The sequence below is a fragment of the Stegostoma tigrinum genome, chromosome 1 (assembly GCF_030684315.1).
Source record: "Stegostoma tigrinum isolate sSteTig4 chromosome 1, sSteTig4.hap1, whole genome shotgun sequence".
NCBI classification, from domain to species: Eukaryota; Metazoa; Chordata; class Chondrichthyes; order Orectolobiformes; family Stegostomatidae; genus Stegostoma; species Stegostoma tigrinum.
The window spans coordinates 114102333-114118668 of NC_081354.1; the positions used below are offsets into that span (position 1 = coordinate 114102333).

A 16336-nucleotide genomic window follows, 5' to 3' on the forward strand; every position below is an offset into this window, starting at 1 on the left:
TGGGATCTATCCCAGGTTATTGAGGGAAGCGAGAGAGGAAATAGCCGGGGCCTTAGCAGATATCTTTGTAGCATCCTTAGACATGGGTGAGGTCCCGGAGGACTGGAGACTTGCTAATGTTGTCACCTTGTTTAAAAAGGGTAGCAAGGATAATCCAGGTCATTGTCGACCCGTGAGCCTGACGTCAGTGGTTGGGAAGCTACTGGAGAAGATACTGAGGGATAGGATCTATTCCCATTTGGAAGAAAATGGGCTTATCAGTGATAGGCAACATGGTTTTGTGCAGGGAAGATCATGTCTTACCAACTTAATTGAATTATTTGAGGACATGACAAAGTTGATTGATGAGTGAAAGGCTGTAGATGTCATATACATGGACTTCCCTGAGGCATTTGATAAGATTCCCCATGGCAGGCTGATGGAGAAAGTGAAGTCACATGGGGTCCAGGGTGTGCTAGCTAGATGGATAAAAAAACTGGCTAGGCAACAGGAGACAGAGCAGTAGTAGAAGAGAGTTTCTCAAATTGGAGACCTGTGACTAGTGATGTTCTACAGGGATCTCTGCTGGGACCACTGTTGTTTGTGATATACATGAATGATTTGGAAGGAGGTGTAGATGATCTGATCAGCAAGTTTGCAGATGACACTAAGATTGGTGGAGTAGCAGATAGTGAAGGGGACTGTCAGAGATTACAGCAGAATATAGATAGACTGGAGAGTTGGACAGATAAATGGAAGATGGAATTCAATCTGGGCAAATGCGAGGTGATGCATTTTGGAAGATTTAGTTCAAGGGCGCACTATAGAGTAAATGGAAAAGTCCTAGGGAAAATTGATGAACAGAGAGATCTGGGTGTTCAGGTCCATTGTTCCCTGAAGGTGACAACGCAGGTCAATAGGGTGGTCAAGAAGGCATATGGCATGCTTTCCTTCATTGGGCTGGGTATTGAGTACAAGAGTTGGCAGGTCATGTTGCAGTTGTATAAGACTTTGGTTCGGCCACATTTGGAGTACTGTGTACAGTTCTGGTTGCCACATTACCAAAAGGATGTGGATGCTTTGGAGAGGTTGCAGAGGAGGTTCCCTAGGATGTTGCCTGGTTTGGAGGGTGCTAGCTATGAAGAGTGGTTGAGTAGATTAGGATTATTTTCGTGAGAAAGATGGAGATTGAGGGGGGACCTGATTGAGGACTACAAAATCATGACGGGTATAGACAGGGTGGATAGCAAGAAACTTTTTCCCAGAGTGGGGGAGTCAATTACTAGGGGTCATGAGTTCAAAGTGAGACGTGGAAAGTTTAAGGGAGATATGCGTGAAAAGTTTTTTACGCAGAGGGTGGTGGATGCCTGGAACGCATTGCCAGCGGAGGTGGTAGACACAGACACGTTAGTGTCTTTTAAGATATATCTGGACAGGTACATGGATGGGCTGGGAGCAAATGGACACAGACCGTTAGAAAATAGATGACAGGTTAGACAGAGGATCTTGATCAGTGCAGGCTTGGAGGGCCAAAGGGCCTGTTCCTGTGCTGTAATTTTTCTTTGTTCTTTTCTTTGTTCTTTGGGACGGGATGAGGTTCGTAGGTCGGAAATGGGCGTGTGGCTTGAGGTGGGAGGAGGGGATAGGTGAGAGGAAGAACGGGTTAGGGAGGTGGGGACGAGCTAGGCTGGTTTTGGGATGCAGTGAGGGGAGGGGAGATTTTGAAGCTGGTGAAATCCACATTGATACCATTGGGCTGCAGGGTTCCCAAGCGGAATATGAGTTGTTGTTCCTGCAACCTTCGGGTGGCATCATTGTGGCACTGCAGGAGGCCCAGGATGAACATGTCTAAGGAATGGAAGGGGGAGTTGAAATGGTTTGCGACTGGGAGTATGGGAGAGGTGCTAGATGAGACTCACCAGTTAGCAATGCAATATACCAAGAGATATGTTTATTTTATAAAATTGATACTTCCATCGGGGAAGTGTTTTGATTAAATTTGGGATTTTTGATTCCAACAAAAAGCCTTAACATGTAAATTTACAAATGGATTTTAAAAAGTGATAAATTTTAAGACCGGAAACTTTTTAAAGCATCATGTGACTATGATCATTTTTATCTGTTTTGTTCCAGCGTGCAGAAGAAAATTTCTTTGTAGATACTACATTACTTGTGCATTTTTTTGGAAGAAAAGGCAAAGCTGAGCTGAATTTTGATGATTTTTATAGGTAAGTCATCAATTGAAAGTCTTCATAAATTTAGATATGCTTGCTAATTTAGTGATTACCGAGCTTTCAGATATTCACTAAGTTCAAAACTAAAAGAACTGTGGATGCTGTAAATCAGGAACAAAAACAAAGTTGCTGGAAAAGCTCAGCAAGTCTGGCAGCATCTGTGAAGAAAATAATCAGAGTTAATGTTTCAGGTCCAGTGATCCTTCCTCAGTTCTGAGAAAGAATCATTTGACCCAAAACATTAACTCTGATTTTTTTTCTTCAATGATGCTGCCAGACCAGCTGAGCTTTTCCAGCAACTTTGTTTTTGTTCCAGATGTTCATGTTATATTTAGCATGTTTATAGTTTTTTTGATGTTTTATCAGTTTTATTTTTAGATATGAAACAGAGATAAAGGATCATATGAAGGCCATTCATCCCATCAAGTCTATCCGCTATTCAGTTAGACCATAGCTGATCCAATAGCCCTCAGTTCCACTTTCCTGCCTTTCATCATACCAACTGATTACATTATTGGTCTGCTATTCTCAGCCTTGAACATACTTGAGGATTAAAACTATACCCAGCCTATATATATCTCTGTGGCAAAAGAATTCTTCCTATTCATTACCTGCTGAAAGAAGAAATTCCTCCTCATTCTCATCTTAAATGGGTAACCAAGCTCTTGAGATTATATCCTCTGGTCCTAGAATCTCCCACAAGGGAAAAATCTGTCCATATCTACTTTGTCAAGCCTCCTAAAAATATTATTTGTTTCAGTAAGATTACCTCTAGTTCTTATAAACTCCAGTGGAAGGCTAACCTAGTCAAAACCTCCTTATAAAATCCCTCCACAGCTGGGATCAACCTCATGAACCTACTCTGGACTGCTGCAATGCCAGTATTTTTTTTCTTGGTTAAAGGGCCTAAATAACTGCACAAAGCCCAGTAACCCGTCACCAAGTCGCCATTTATTTAATTTTGCAGGGTACACTTTTTTTTATTTGAAAAAATATACTTTATTCATAGAATGTACAAAAAATAAAACATTTATACGCCTACCCAGTCATGCAAGCCGCTCCGGGTTACCCGGGGGTACGTACACCAACTAAAGGGAAAAAAAAACAGAGAAAAAAAAAACAAAGCAAAGAAACCGCCCCGTCGTCACCCCGCACAGTCCCAGTTGGCCCCCTGACCAGTTGGGGAAGGCGCCAGCTGGGCCCAGTTACCAGATAGGGTTCTTTTCCCTTTTCTGGACGAGGGGGCTCATACGGTGGTCTTTCCCCACTGCGCCTTGGCGGCAGCTGCCCCAAGCTTTAGCGCATCCCTCAGCACGTAGTCTTGGACCTTGGAGTGCGCCAGTCTGCAACACTCGGTCGGGGTCACTTCTTTCAGCTGGCAGACTAGCAAGTTGCGGGCAGACCAAAGAGCGTCTTTCACCACATTGATGGTCCTCCAGGCTCAGTTGATGTTGGTCTCAGTGTGCGTCCCCGGAAACAGCCCGTAGAGCACGGAGTCCCGCGTCACGGAGCTGCTCGGGACAAAACTCGACAAATACCACTGCATCCCCCTCCAGACCTCCTGCGCATAGGCACACTCCAGAAGGAGGTGATCGACAGTCTCGTCCCCCCCCCGCAGCCACCTCGAGGGCAGCGTGCGGTGGTGCAGAGATTCCGGGCATGCATAAAGGATCTCACTGGCAGAGCCCCTCTCACCGCCAGCCAAGCAATGTCCTTGTGCTTGTTTGAAAGTTCTGACGATGAGGCATTCTGCCAAACGACTTTGGCAGTCTGCGTGCGGAACCACACGACGGGAGCCACCCTCTCCTTTTCCCGAAGGGTCCCGAGGATACTACGTGCTGACCGCTGCCTGACGGCCGAGTGGTCAAAGGTGTTTCCTTTCAAAAATTTCTCCACGAAGGACAGGTGGTACGGAACGGTCCAACTACTTGGAGCGTTCCGCGGCAACGAGGCCAGGCCCATCCTTCGCAACACCGAGGACAGGTAGAACCTCAGTAAGTAGTGACACTTGGTGTTTGCGTACTGAGGATCTACGCACAGCTTGATGCAGCCGCACACAAAGGTAGCCGTCAGGGTGAGGGTGGCGTTCGGTACGCCCTTTCCCCCATTTCCCAGGTCTTTGTACATGGTGTCTCTGCGGACCCGGTCCATCCTCGATCCCCAAATGAAGTGGAAGATGGCCCAGGTGACCACAGCGGCGCAGGTCCGGGGAATAGGCCAGGCCTGCGCCACATACAACAGTACCGAAAGCCCCTCGCACCTGACAACCAGGTTCTTACCCGCAATGGAGAGGGACCGGAGCATCCACCTGCCCAGCTTCTGCTTCAATTTGGCGATACGCTCCTCCCAAGTCTTAGTGCATGCCCCAGCTCCACCAAACCAAACACCCAGCACCATCAGGTAGTCCGTCCTGACGGTGAAGGGGATGAAGGAGCGGTCGTCCCAGTTCCCGAAGAACATGACCTCGCTCTCACCCCTATTGACTTTGGCACCCGAGGCCAGTTCAAACTGGCCGCAGATGTCCAATAGTCTACTCACCGACCGACGATCGGTGCAGAAGACGGCGACATCGTCCATGTACAGGGAGGTCTTGACCTGAAGGCCTCCGCTTCCTGATGTTTCGGGTCTGGACCCTTCTTCAGAAATGGGGGAGAGGAAGGGGCTCAAATAAATGGAGAGAGGGGGAGGTGGTGATAGAAAGTGTGTAGTGGAGCCGGAGCTGGAGAGAAGATGGATAGGCCAAGGAGGCGGGGATGAATCCAGTAAAGGTGAATGTAGGTACGGAGTTGGGATGGGGGTCGGTTAGTGAGGAGAGAGGGGCAGATAGGTAGGAGGGAAGATGGTCAGGTCAAAGGGGCAGGGATGAAGCCAGTAGTTGTGTAGGTAGGAAGTGGGGGTGAGGTTTTTTTTCAGGTGAACTTAAGGTTGGGGTCGTAGCTGTTAGTAAAATGGACGAACTGTTTGAGCTCCTCTTGGGAGCATGAGGCGGCACCGATCCACTCATCAATGTAATGGAGGAAGAAGTGTGGGATAGTGCCTGTGTAGCTGTGGAAGAGGGACTGTTCCATGTATCGTACAAAGAGGCAGGCCTAGCATGGGCCCATGAGGGCACCCATGGTCACCCCTTTTGTCTACCTAACCGTCTTTTTTGCGGTGCTGTGGAATCTGTGAACCATGTCTATGTTGGTTGTGTAAATTTGTGCCCCCTGTTTAGTTTTCTCAAAGACCTTCTCCTTTATTTTGGTTGTACTTCAATGCCATGCTCTGCTGTTTGGGCACCCATTGCAAAAGGGAGCAGGCAGGTTAAAGGATCTCCCACCTCTGCTCCTGGAAGTGGCCAAGCTGGCTGTTAACAGGTCCAGGCAGTGGGCCAAGGAGGGATTTATTTCTGCTGACTTTCTGCCCATCTTCCTGTTATATTTGAGCCTGGGAGTCCTTGGAAAAGGAGATTGTGGTGACGACCAACACTCTTGATGCCTCTAGAAAGAGGTGGGCACTGTGGGGGATGTGTGTGGAGTGGTTTATTTCCCCTTCCAATTCTATTTTGATTTAGTCCTTACCCTCTCCTTCACTTTATCTTTAACGCAAGCTTTGGCCCTACTGGAGCTCTGTGTGTCACAGCTTTCTCGGCCACATGGGTGTTTTCCTGGTGGTGGATCTGACACGGGGACCCTTCATTAGCCAACACCACAAGGAGCTGCTGATGGATGCCATGCCTTTCTTCCAGCAGAGTAGAAGGGGGAGCTGCGGTCCAGGTCCTGGAGAAACTTGATCCATGATCTCATGTACACATCCCAGGACCTGACGAGCTGTGGGTCACCAAGTGTGGCCTTCTCTTTTTATACGTCCTGCAAGGCTGGGTCTACATTGGGCTGACTGAGACGTGACTCCAAGTCAAGCACCTCCCCCCCCCAACTCCTTGATCCTGAACTTCCGCCTCTTTGTTGACACCCTCACGTACACCTGACAGAAGAGGTGGATGTGAGATTTGCCCACACCTCACCATAGCCTTAAGGAGTGGAAGCTCCCCCTGCTTCCTTCCCCAGCTGGCCCAGAACCAACAAATTGAGTCCAGGATGACAAGGTGTAAAGCTGGATGAACACAGCAGGCCAAGCAGCAACTTAGGAGCAGGAAGGCTGATGTTTCGGGCCTAAATGAAGGGTCTCGGCCCGAAACGTCAACATTCCTGCTCCTATGATGCTGCTTGGCCTGCTGTGTTCATCCAGTTCCCCTCCTTGTTATCTCGGATTCTCCAGCATCTGCAGTTCCTATTATCTCTGATACAAAATGAGTCCAGGAACTGCTTGTCCTCCAGCAACAGGTTGTTAAAACGTCAGTACGCAGACCAGAGCTGGGTGCTGAACAGCACCTGCTGAATGGAGGACACTGGACCACAGGAAGCATATGCCCATGAAATATATAGACAGTCGACCCTCGATGCTCCAACGCCAGGCCTGTCAAAGGTGAAGGCGATGGAATCGGGATGGAGATTTCATCAGACATCCACCAGATGGAAGGATTTGACCAAATCCCCCAATCTCCTACCTGATGCCAAACCAGACCCGGCGCCTCCATGGTCCCTGTCCTCAAGGATGCAGTTAAAATGCCCCCACACCCCACCAAGGACAACGCACTGGCCTTTGTCAATGGTGGCGAAATGAGTGGACTCTTCTCCGTAGAAGTGTGTTTGCTTGGTCCTGACCAAGGGAGCATAGATGTTCACAAAGTGAAACACTGTGCCTCCCAGTCACACCGTCAGGTGAAGCGAACAGCCTGGCACAGGCTTCTTGACCCCCAGCATCTCTAGCTGAAAATGTTGGGCTAACAAACTAACCATCTCGCCAGATTTATGGGTGAGGTGACTCATGCAGACCCCTTCCTTGCCACTTCAGGAGCCAGGTAGTTTTGTCTTCTGAAGTGGTACGGGTTTCTTGCAGGAAGCATATCACGAACTCCCATCCCAAAGCACTGAGAAGTTCTGGAATCTGTGTTGTGACTCCTTGCTGCCGTTCATGTTGAGGCTGACTATGGGAGTCTACATTGTCAGTAGTAGTGCGTAACCACAACTAGTGAAACTGTTGTTAGAAACATTTACTGGGAGAATGGAGCTGGGGCATACAGGTCCCTTCCATTGCAAGGAATCCTATAAACAGCCACCTTTCGTTCTGGTCGAACCCAGGTGCATGACGAGCAGCCTGGTTGGACCAGAAGACCAGCTCAAAATCTTCCCAACAGTCGAGAGCCACCCGTCCTCTATCATGGCAACCACAAGTACCCTCTGTAAAGGCCCAGAGCTTGGTGGGAGGCAGTAGGAAGTCTAAAATCTTGCTGGAGACAGAATCCATGTCATCCCCAGAACCCACCACCGAGCCAGAACACTCCTCCAGGTGGTCATCCTTGTCAGCCAGCAAGTCACTCGTGGCAAGTGTGGGGGCTGGTCCTGAACCGCCAGCTGGTTCCAATCCCCTTAGGTTCACTGGCAGGAACGTCCTCAATGTGCTCCGTTGAGATCCACTCTCGGTCTGGGTCATCGGGCAGCAGATACTTTGGACCCCACTCCTCTCCCAACACCGGGATGCCCAGGTCCTCAGGGAAATGGTAGTTTCCCAGAGCTAGAGGGCCCAGGAAAACAATCTGGGAGGAAAGAAAACACCTACCTCTCTACCGCTCAATGATCCAGCAGGGCTTTCAGTTGCAGTGCCTGCACAGTGGCCTACATGAGTCTCTGGCTCGTCACTGGGGACCAGTGGAGGTGCAGCAGTTGCACAGGAGAGGCAGGAGTTGCCGCAGGCTCACCCCTAGGGAGGAACGACGATTTACCCATGTGACAGGGAAGTCTTCTCCCTGCAGCGAGTAGCACATCTTTCCGTTGGTCATGATGGTTGTTGTAATGGCCTCCCCTCCACGACCTGTCCTGGTCGTCAGGAGTTTGAAGGCCCTTCCTCCAGCCTTTCCGGGAACACTACTGGCTGGGGGAAGGCAGGGGGCATAGTGAGGGCAGAAAATGCCAGTTGCATCACTTCCTGCCCTGGCACATGGCTGTCAAATGATAGTGGACATGGCAGGGGCCTAGCTTTTGGTTGGAATCTTCAGTGTCAGTACCACAGGATGGGGGCTGACAACAGAGCCCCCAAGGTCCAATTTTGTTTGGCGGGGACCCAGTAACACTGGACAGGGTCAGGCTTGGAGTCCCCAAGGTCTGGTGTTGCAAGGTGGTGGTTGGACTCAGAGCCCAAGGGGATGCAGCCATGAGGGAGGCCCTAGGGCTCGTAGTTGTTCCCCATGCTGCCTTACTGGCCAGATGCCCAACACTCTCCCCGCCAGAGGCCACTGTGACAGTGACCTCCAGCTTGGGCCCCAATTGTCAGGCTCCCAGTGTTGCTTTGAAGGCAGGAGGAGTGGGTGCAGCAGTGCCACCTGGTGTGATACAGTCGGTCTTCAGGGTGGCACCGTCCTTTCTTACATGCCCCTACCTCTCAGCAGAGATGGCACTATATGCCAGCCGCCGACCAGAAGACATGGTAGGTCGCGCCATTGTGGATCACAGGAAATGAGCCTTCAGTCACATCCTCCCAGGCCAAGCAAATAAAGACCAGGCACTGGAAGGAGTAAACATGTTTAAGGGCAGGGACCTTCCATCTGAGCAAGAGCAGTGTAACACCCGTGCAGATTTCCCCCAGTGATTGTAGGTGGGGGCGAAGGAACTCACTGGCAGCAAAGGGCAGAACGTTGGAAATCACGATCCACTGGGCCATGACTTCCAGAGGATCAACAGGTAAATATGCCCTGTCCACACTGAGCCCCTTTCACATGGCCAGGTGTACTGCCTGCTTGGACTGCAGGAAAAATATGGCTTTCCCATGCATCTTGGCCACAGCAATAATGGCTAGTGGGCTGACCACACTCGCCATGGCCTTGCTGGTCATGTTTGGCTGCAGGTAAGCCATAACGCCTAGACCCTTGGTAAGGAGCCTAAAGGGAAAAAGGGTTGCAGCCAGGGTTGAGGCAGCTGAACCTAAGGCTGTGGACGTCCCAGCATAAGTGTGGCTGGGGCCCGATATTTTGGGGGTCTTCTGGTGGGTGCTCCCTTAACAACTGCAGCAATCTCCATTCTCAATAGGCCCCAGCAAAAGCAACAGTCCCAGTTCTTAGAGCGTAAAGGCGACAGCGGTGACAGCAGAATTGGCCCAGGCTGCAGCAGCAGTTAAAATAGAAGGCTAATACAGCCAAAAGGAGACTTGAGCCCACAGCACAATCCTCCACCAAGTTTCTTCCTCCACAGAAAACTGTGGCCATCCAGCTCAGAGTCAATCACCAGAACTAAGGAGATTCTAGTCTGCTGTTTATTTTAAATTATTTGCTTTTCTTTTGTGACTAACTGCCATACAGCAGTCGTGCTCATTTCTCCAGCACCCATGTTGTTTGTGTGTGTGTGTGTGTGTGTGTGTATAGGTGCAGGACACAGTGAAAAACACGCGTTGTGTAAATACCTTTATTAATAGTCCACCACCAAGAAAAACACGTGTGGCCAAAAAAAAAGTGACAAGCACAACCCCATAGGGGCGATGCCTACATGTAAGAAAGAGTGAAGGGGAGGGAGCCTCCTGTTTATATTTCTTTTACCTATCAGGGCTTATTGCTGCAGTGACTGTCAAGACCCCAGCCATTGTTTTGGATCTGGGATCTTTCATTTGACTCATGAAATAACTGCACAGAAGTCGGTATCCCATCCCAAAGTCATTCCTTATTTCCAGTACACTGGCTGTGATCAGCCAGCTCAGAGTCAGTCACCTGAACAGAAGAAATTCTAATTTCCTGGTATTCTTACTGTGTAAGAAACATCCAGATGTGTAAATAATTTTATTGATAGTACACCACCAGGAAGAACACCCATGTAACCAAAGAACAGTAGCAAGCAGAGCCCCCTGGGGCAATGCGTATGCAGCCGAAAAGGTGAAGAGCAGAGTAGGGATCAAATTAAAATAGAAGTGGAGGGGGAAATAAAGTACCCCACACCCTGCAATGCCACCTCTCCCGAAAGACGTCAAGAATATTGGTGGACACTGCGTGCTCCTTCTCCAGGGACGCAGTCTCCTGGTTATGTTTATGACTGTTTTACAGTTTGCAATTTGTTGCAAGCTACTTTGGAAGCCTTAGATATGAGATGATATTGAAAAACAAAAGTTTATGTACTAGCTCCAAAGCTGAGAGACTGTCCTCCTGATGTGGACACTTATATAAAAGGCAAAGGATTACAATTGTACAGAATTTCATCTAAATGGCCAAACAATTTCTCTGACTAATACATTTTACTGATTTTTCTGAAATCATTTGCGATTTGATAGATCCTTTGAAATTGAGATTTGAGCAAGATTATGGGAAGTTTCATTAAAGTAAATAATGAAAAGCTATTATTAGTTGAAGGTGCAAAAACATGGAACACATATTTAAGATTTTGGTAATGAATGCGGACCAAATCTGAATAAGAACTTTTATGTGCAGAGCTACCGCTGTTGGACTGGGCTGGACAAGGTCAGAAATTACGCAATACCAAGTTAGAGTCCAACAGCTTTATTTGAAAACACAAGCTTTTGGAGTCTCACTTCTTCAGGCGAGACTCCGAAACCTTGTTTTCAAATAAAACTGTTGGTCTATAACCTGGTAGTGTTTGATTTTTGACATCATATGCAGATTCTGGGCATGATCTGGATCTAACTGCCGATATAGGAGATGGAAGTGGTAACGATTAATTGATATCAAAAGAAAATTGGACTTGTAGGAAATAAATTTGCAGGGCTGCAGCAATACAATGAGGGAAGACGACTGACACTAGATTCTGTAGAGAGAGCAGGCTGTGATTGGCTGAATGGCCTGCTGCATGTGGTAGCCTCTGACTGTAGGCTCCATGCTAGAACCATACTTGGTGCCTTTTCTTTTACACATCATCAATTCTGTTTATATTTGTGAAACATACCTGCTCTATCCATTAATTTATGCTTACAACAGAAGTTACTTACCATTCCATTATTTTTCACTAATGTTTTTAAGCATAATTATTATTTTGCATTATTAATGCATTATTAATTGTACTTCGAATGCTGGCTGGCAGATTCACAAGGTGTTAATGCACTGTAAACGATAGTATGTTTGCACATACGTTGAATCGCTAGCAGTTTTAAGAAAGTGTTTACCCAATTGATACTCAATTTCCACATTTAGATGCATCCTATTCAGAACTACTACAGTTTTTAATAATTTTTACTTTTATCCTACTCCAAAAAGTGTCCCAATTAATTTTTTACATTACAAGGACAATTGATTTGTGATTCCTCACTTATTCGTCTTTGTATTGCATTAGGTTCATGGATAATATTCAGACTGAAATTTTGGAAACTGAATTCCTTTCATACTCCAAAGGCATGACCACAATTAGTGAAGAGGACTTTGCTCGTATTCTGCTACGTTATACAAATGTAGACAACACAAGCACTTACCTGGAGTCTGTTCGTCAAAGAATTCCTGAAGAGAAGGTAGTTAGTTTTGCACTTGTGATCTGTAGAATCTTTCCCCAGAAGAAAGGTAGAATCTTTGATTTTAAAATCAAATTTAATATTTTTCTGTATTTAATAGACGAAGTACTTTAAATCAGATTTCTCTCCTTACTAAAATCGAAAGGACTTTGCATTTGATAAGGGTGTGATTTAAATGCAAAGAAATTAAGAGACAAACATGGTTGAAAAATTAGATCTCAAGCATGCTTTCAAAAATAATGAAAGCACTGGAAATAACAAAGAATTTAAGATGACAGATTTAATCCAAGGTTAGGACAACTGATGCCACTGCCTCAAGTCATGGAACAACATTTAGGAGGGACAGAGTTTATTATCATATTATCATACAATTTATCCTGAGGCCCAGCTTAACGCTGTGAACACGGGTCCAAATCCCATTCTCCCAACTGGCAGAATTTAAATTCCAATCTATACTTGGAAGCTAGTTCAGGTTTTGCTGGTGTAGACTGAGTGATAGAGTAATCAAAATCACCTGCATTTTTGCCAGTTTTGTCACTTTCATGTTCACATGATTGTGTCATTATGGCCACCTGTCACATTCCTGAATGGGATTCCCCTGGATCTTTTCACCTGATTACATCATTACATGTAAAGATCAGCACATACTGTGACATAGTTTATCTCCAACATTGGTGGCATCAATCTGGAAGCCAACCCATCTGCTCTGCTCAGCTCAGTCCAGTTCCACCATGCCACAGACATATTATACAGTTATATCATTGCAATATTGCCAGTTCTGAAGAACGGTCACTGGACTTGAAATATTAACTCTGCTTTCTCTCCACACTTTTGCCAGACGCTGCTGACATGTCTTGCTTTTTCTGTAACTGTGGTTTTCTGTCCATTATGGTTGACAGGGCCCTCAACCGCATCTGACCTGTCATTTGTGCTTCCACTGTTGCCCCTTCCCATTACTCGCAACAGTGTGATCTGGTCCGCTTTGCCTTCACTTTTCATCCAACTAGCCTCTGCATTCAAAGGATCATTCTCTGCCATTTTAGACAACTCCAGCAAAATGCCATCACCAAACACATCTTCCCCTCACTCCCCCCTCTGCATTTCGCAGGGACCATTCCCCCCAGGACACCCTCGCCTATTCCTCAACCACTAACACCACTGGCCCACCCTTTCCCTGATACCTTCCCATGTAACCACAGAGGGTGCAATACCTGCCCCTTCACCACCTCCCTGCTCACCTCCAAGGGCCTAAATCATCAGGGTGGGAGATTTTAAAGCTGATAAATTCCATATTTAGGCCATCGGGCTCTAGGCTTCCGATGTGGAATATGAGGTGTTGCTCTTCCAGTTGGCGTGGGTGTCATTTGTGGCAGTGGAGGAAGCCCAGGATGGACATGTCACAAGGGAGTGAGAAGGGGAGTTAAAATGGTTGGCAACCAGAAGGTGTTGTCGTTTGCCGTGTTCAAAGCACAGATGCTGCACGAAATGGTCTCCAAGTCTATGCTTGGTCTCACTGATGTAGAGACGGGCACAATGGGAGCAGTGGATACAGGAGACCAAGTTGGCAGATGTGCAGGTGAACCCCTGTCTGATGTGAAAGGTTTGCTTTGGAACTTGAATGGAGGTGATTTGGGAGGTGTAGCACTTCCTGTGGTTGCAGGGAAAGGTGCTGGGTGTGGTGGGGTTAGTGGGGAGTGTGGAGCAAACAAGGTGGTCGCAGAGTGAGTAGTCCTTACAAAAGCCAGCTGTGTGACTTTGGCGGGGTGGGGTCGGATTGTAGGGTAGCGGAAGTCGTGGAGAATGATACAATGGGTGAGGAGGTAGGTGAGGTGATATGTGAGGGCAAAGGGGATTCTGACTTTATTTTTGTTGCAAGGGGGAGGTTTGAGGGAAGAAGTTCAGCAAATGCAAGAGATGCAGTTGACGAAATTATTGATCACCGGAGGAGGGATGTTGCAGTCCTTGAAATAGGAAGACACCTAAGATGTCCAGGAGTGGAATGCTCCCTCTTGAGGGCCGATGCGGCGGAGGCAGAGGAGTTGGGAGTAGGAGATCACCTTCTTGCAGAGGGTGGGTGAGAGGAGATGTAGCCTAGGTAGCTGTGGGAGTCATGGGCTTGAAATAGATGTCAGTGGTAATTGCAATTTATCAGCTCAAACCTGGACTTTGTTTTTACACATTCATTGTGTGAAACTCCTCCATTCAGTACTTTGGGCTACATACACGAGATACACTGTAGCAGTCTAAGAAATTGGCTTCCCACCACCACTTGAAGGCAATTAATGATGTGTAAAGAATTGTGGCTTAGCCATTGATATATAGTTTTAGTTTAAAAAAATAAAAAGAAACCTCTTCATTTGATTTTAGGATATTGCAAAATTTACATTAGACATGTAAAGCATCATTCTGATATAGCCAGCAATATTGAATCCAAGTAAGTGTCTAATACTTTGAAGCAGTAAAACATAACACAACTTCATATCCTGAAGTTAGCAAGTTAAAGTATGACCTGATTGAGATCTTTCAATAATTAAGGGATTTAAATGAATGACTGCAGTATTTGAGGAATCCTTGTGGAATTTAACCAAAGATTGTATGAATTGTATTGCCCAGAAGGCCATGGATCAATGTTGAAAATTTTAAAGTAAGACATGTTTAATTGTGAAATAAAAGTGTGAATGTATTCAAAATTAATCACGGAATTAAGATTTGAGGAAAAAAACGTGTATTTAGGAATGATTGAGAAGTTAGGGGCTAAATGGTCTGTTCTTGTCTTCTGACCTTTATGAATAATTATTAAAAAGTCTGGTGAAAGTGAAATAAGACCAGTGCAATAATGTTAAAAATTAATCACAAAAATAGGTTTCAATTTCTTTTGTATGTGATAGATTGGCAAATGAATCAGAATGAGTCATTGATCATACCACCTTACTTTGGGGATTGGAATGTGTTAAACTGTCAAGGAGGAGTGGAGAAAAAGTAAAGAAAGCAAAGCAGTGCAGTGATTGTGGGCATAGCATTTCCAGCTGTTCTACTGGATAATAGTATTTTGAACCATAGAGTCCCACATTATATTATCCTTTTTTGTGTACTCTTCTAGAGCCATCTGCCCATTTATCAATTATCAGAAACAAGAGCAGAAATAAATGTATTTTTAATCCATTTTGGCACTCTGGTGTTGTCTTTATATTCTGAAAACCTCATGTTACAAAAACACATTTCATCACTCTCTAAAACAGAATAACCTAAACATCGTCCTTAAAAACCATGTTTAAAATCAAATCATTGATTTAATTGGCCAGTCATTAAGTTTATTGATGTCAGATGCTTATCATTAGGTGAAGAGAGATTTTAAAAGAATCCAAACCGCTGAGAATAGTAGAGTGTTATTGTTCATCACTTCATTTGTTGATAACAGATGTCTGTTATCAGTGGTGTATCTGAGCAATAGAAAAATCTTGTGGTAAGTAATTGCATCAATGCAAATCAATAGAGCTGATGTTACAAGTAAGCCTTCAGGTGTGGGATGTTTTGGATATATTTCTTCTGTTTTTGTTTATAGAAGGATCAGCTTAATCTTTCTTTGAAAATGTGCAAACATTCTAGCTGCTTTAAATTGCTGCATGTTAGCAGCTTTGAAAGTTAAATTTGTGAAACGAGAAAAATCTGTTTATTTTGCATACTAGTTGCATTGCATAACTTTGTGGTCTCCTCTTAGAAAATGTAGCACTAAAGAATTCTGTTCTTCTTGTAGTAAGCTACTTAAATTTGATTTGAATTGAGTTACAGTTTTTGTACTTAATGTGGCATACAGTATTTAAAATTTTTATTTATATGTAATTTCATTTTGATATTGCAAACATCTGACGCATGATATCAATGTATAATATGGAACCAAGTTCTGATAGCAATCAAATTCCAATAATAGAATCATTTTACTTTTCTCATAGATGATTTCTTCACCCCTCAAAAACTAGTTTTCCCTTTTCAACTATGTTTCAGTGTCTGTTTTTCTGTGGCTTGTGTATACTGAGAAGTCTTACCAATTAAATACTGCTCACACACACCTAGATGCCTAATGTCTTCCCTTCCCATTTTCCCCACTCCCAAGAGCATTATTTTCTTTCACCAACACTCAGATCATAGCGTCACTAAGGTATACAATGCCAGAATTGAAATAAGTGGAAGTAACCTGAATTTCTATAATTATGTACAATTAATTAACTGTAGTCAGATTAAAAACCCACTACATATCACTTGTCCAAATAGATATCTAATACAATAATGAAACCTGAAGATTTGCCCATGTTGATCAGAATTTATCAGAAACTGTTCATATTAAAACAGAAAATTTGCTCTACGTTGTCTGTTCCCGATTTTCAAAATCATTATCTCATTTCTGATTTTTTTTTTAAATTTGCTTATTTTTTTGCAATTATGTAATATTCTCTCACATTTATTAGGAAATAACTGTCAGTTTAGTTCATTAAAAGTACTTTAATTGCTGATTAAAAAGATTGACAGTTTAAGACCTATTCTGGGACTTTATTATGGCTGACTATTCGTTGCAGTAATATGTGTTTTTGAGGGAT

General features: G+C 45.1%; 1 protein-coding gene across 4 annotated transcripts in view; it reads left to right on the forward strand.

Annotated features, from left to right (window-relative positions):
• The window catches only part of micu3a (mitochondrial calcium uptake family, member 3a), a 198754-nt gene that overhangs the window by 130786 nt on the left and 51632 nt on the right, over window positions 1-16336 (forward strand). For all 4 annotated transcript variants that reach the window (XR_007248902.2, XR_007248903.2, XM_048544469.2 and 1 more), the window contains 2 exons: window positions 2113-2207; window positions 11573-11744. Coding sequence is in view for 2 of the 4 variants with exons in the window: in XM_048544469.2 (XP_048400426.2) it covers window positions 2113-2207; window positions 11573-11744 (267 nt within the window). In the remaining 2 variants the exon portion in view is untranslated. The remainder of the gene's footprint in view (window positions 1-2112; window positions 2208-11572; window positions 11745-16336) is intronic.